Raw genomic sequence first — 2,424 nt, 5'->3', positions numbered from 1 at the left:
TTAATATTTTAATACATCCTTAAAGTGTACATATATTGAGAAAAATAAGCTCCATATACAAGGTAATATAGCTTCTACACAGGCTCTCTCAATCTTTGAAAAATGGAACTTCCAAAGCTGATGTTATAATAACTTGTAAATATATTTCTCCGAAAGTGTGGATTTACATAAAGAGCTGAGTATAAGAGTTAACTCAATGTGATGGTAAAAAATGATGAGAGTGGAACAACTAGATACTGAGCCGTCCTTGGACTTGGTTGTCGTTGTGGTTGTTGCGCTCGCTATTTCCTTTTGATCTGCTACTCAGAGTATTGGGGCCTTGGACGCTCGGATCATAGGTCTGTGAGGCAAGATAGTTGAGGGCCGTGACAATATCAGCAACGAGGGGCCTCATGTTTGGTTGCTCTTGGACGCACATTGCAGCGATTGCTAGAGCTTGGTACAACCCTCTCACCGGGTACTGCCCTTCCAACGATGGATCTGCCATTTGGTGGAATCTTTTCCGGTCCTTGAATAATGGCCTTGCCTGTTAAAATTCATCCGAAAATATCACCAAATCCCACAATACAAATCAAACTAAGATTTTAGTTATGCGGCATTCAACTGACAAAAGGAGTGGGCAGATATACAGAAGTTGATTTAGTTGTGTGATTTCACACTTGGTGTACTTCACATGGCCCCAGAATAATGAGCAATTTTTCGAGTGGAGATGTAATCAAATGCAAACTCTAAATATTGTACAAACTTCAAACTCAATACAGTGTCAACACAATTTCAAGTTTTGATGTCAACCCAATGACAGCACATTGTCAATACAACATCAATCGTTGACCAACTTTTAACTAAAATCATTTAAAAAGTCCACCCTATTTAGACATGGACTATCAACATATGAACAGGACCTTATAAGCAGACCAACATCGCTTGTAAACGATGTGAAAATTTTTCAGAAACGAGCTGCTTTACTTCATAATGTTTCGTTTGGCAGCATATAATATGGTTTGAACTGAAAAGCAAACCGTGGTTTATGAGGCGGTAAATACACTAAACAGTAAAGTGTAGAAAGTAGAGAAGCTTACCCATGAGACTAGATTTGCCTCTGGACCAGATTTTTTATTGTCAATGGCTCTCCTTCCCGTGATGATCTCCAGAAGCACAACACCAAAACTATAGATATCTGATTTGAAGGTGAGTTGTCCGGTCATCGCATAATCGGGGGCACAATATCCATAAGTGCCCATAACTCTGGTGGAAACATGAGTCTGATCACCACAAGGGCCAACTTTAGCCAAACCAAAGTCGGATAGTTTGGGGCGATATCCATCCCCTAACAAAATATTTGAACCCTTCAAGTCTCGATATATAATGGGGGTTTTCATCTTGTCGTGCATATACTCTAAGCCTTGGGCTGCACCAGCTGCTATAGTCATCCTTGTGTTCCAATCCAGCTTCTTTCTTTTCGGTTTAGGGCCTGCGAGGATGAAGTATTAAGATGCTGAGGTAAAGGGGAAAACAAGAAACTGAGAGGCATACCGTGTAAGTGATCCTCGAGAGAACCTAGAGGCATGTACTCGTAGACTAACAGCCTCTGATCACCCTCAGCACAATAGCCGATCAAGTTAACAAGATTAGGGTGGTTAGCCATACTTAACGTCATAACTTCAACCACAAATTCCCTAATCCCTTGACATCCACCGCGATCAAGCTGCTTGACAGCCACAAGCTGCAATGCACGAAATTGAAGAACGAAAGACGAATATAAGGACGATGATATTTGATATGGAATGTCACTGACCTCACCGGTGTCTAGCAAACGACCTTTATAAACTCTTCCAAAACCTCCTTCTCCAAGGAAATTGTCTTCCTTGAAATTCTGGGTTGCAGCAGCTAAGTTGGCAAAGGTAAAAGTCCGCACTTTGGTCTCGTCATTACCACCACCGCCATCTGACTCCTCCTTTGCAATGGGGCGATCCTCCCTCGTAGGCAAATCTAAGCAACAAAACAGCAACAGGAGAGACTGAGATTGTGTGATGCAACGTAACCATTCCTATATAAATTTAAACAAAAAAAGAAATTTCAATTTCACCTCCCGAAAATTAAAAAGAAAAACAATATCAAGAATTTCTTATGGGATACAACGGAACATGCATGTAACATTTACAATTCCAGAAACATGGTTATTGGAAAATCCATTAATTCATCAAATTTGAAAAGGAGATTGATTGCAAAAATAATACCTTGTGAGTTTTGCGCATGAATGCTTGTTTCACACCGGTTAGTTTTTCTATCAATTATCCTTTTCTTGGGGTCCTTCTTGGAAACTGACGATTCGCCAGAGCAGAGGAAACACCCCATGGCTTCACCTTCTCTCTTTGTCTCTCCAAATATAATAGAATATATTTACAGGCGTATCATTCTTTTCTT

The 2,424-nt window shown here is 40.3% G+C and overlaps 1 protein-coding gene across 2 annotated transcripts; it reads right to left on the bottom strand.

Annotated features, from left to right (window-relative positions):
• On the bottom strand, nt 1-2,424 carry LOC125218903 (probable serine/threonine-protein kinase PBL7). Of its 2 annotated transcripts, none has more exons than XM_048120703.1 (5): nt 2,238-2,424; nt 1,796-1,989; nt 1,534-1,723; nt 1,080-1,471; nt 1-526 (listed from the first exon to the last, which is right to left on the bottom strand). In XM_048120703.1, exons 1-5 carry the CDS (start codon nt 2,353-2,355, stop codon nt 230-232), a joined length of 1,191 nt encoding a protein of 396 aa, XP_047976660.1. In that variant the 5' UTR covers nt 2,356-2,424; the 3' UTR covers nt 1-229. The 2 variants fall into 2 exon arrangements, with proteins under 2 accessions (XP_047976660.1, XP_047976661.1); XM_048120704.1 differs by having other exon boundaries at nt 1,796-2,047; nt 2,238-2,380.

This window comes from Salvia hispanica, chromosome 4, assembly GCF_023119035.1.
Source record: "Salvia hispanica cultivar TCC Black 2014 chromosome 4, UniMelb_Shisp_WGS_1.0, whole genome shotgun sequence".
Classification (NCBI taxonomy): Eukaryota; Viridiplantae; Streptophyta; class Magnoliopsida; order Lamiales; family Lamiaceae; genus Salvia; species Salvia hispanica.
The sequence above is the reverse complement of the archived record's forward strand: the minus strand, read 5'-3'. Positions and strand labels throughout refer to the sequence as shown.

What these genes read in the sequence shown, in the direction of transcription:
- LOC125218903 (XM_048120703.1), bottom strand. Translation starts at nt 2,355, where the DNA reads ATGGGGTGTTTCCTCTGCTCTGGCGAATCGTCAGTTTCCAAGAAGGAC. An exon ending in TCTCGAGGATCACTTACACG is followed by an intron (nt 1,472 to 1,533) that starts GTATGCCTCTCA and finishes TCATCCTCGCAG; the next exon opens with GCCCTAAACCGAAAAGAAAG. An exon ending in AGGCAAATCTAGTCTCATGG is followed by an intron (nt 527 to 1,079) that starts GTAAGCTTCTCT and finishes GAATTTTAACAG; the next exon opens with GCAAGGCCATTATTCAAGGA.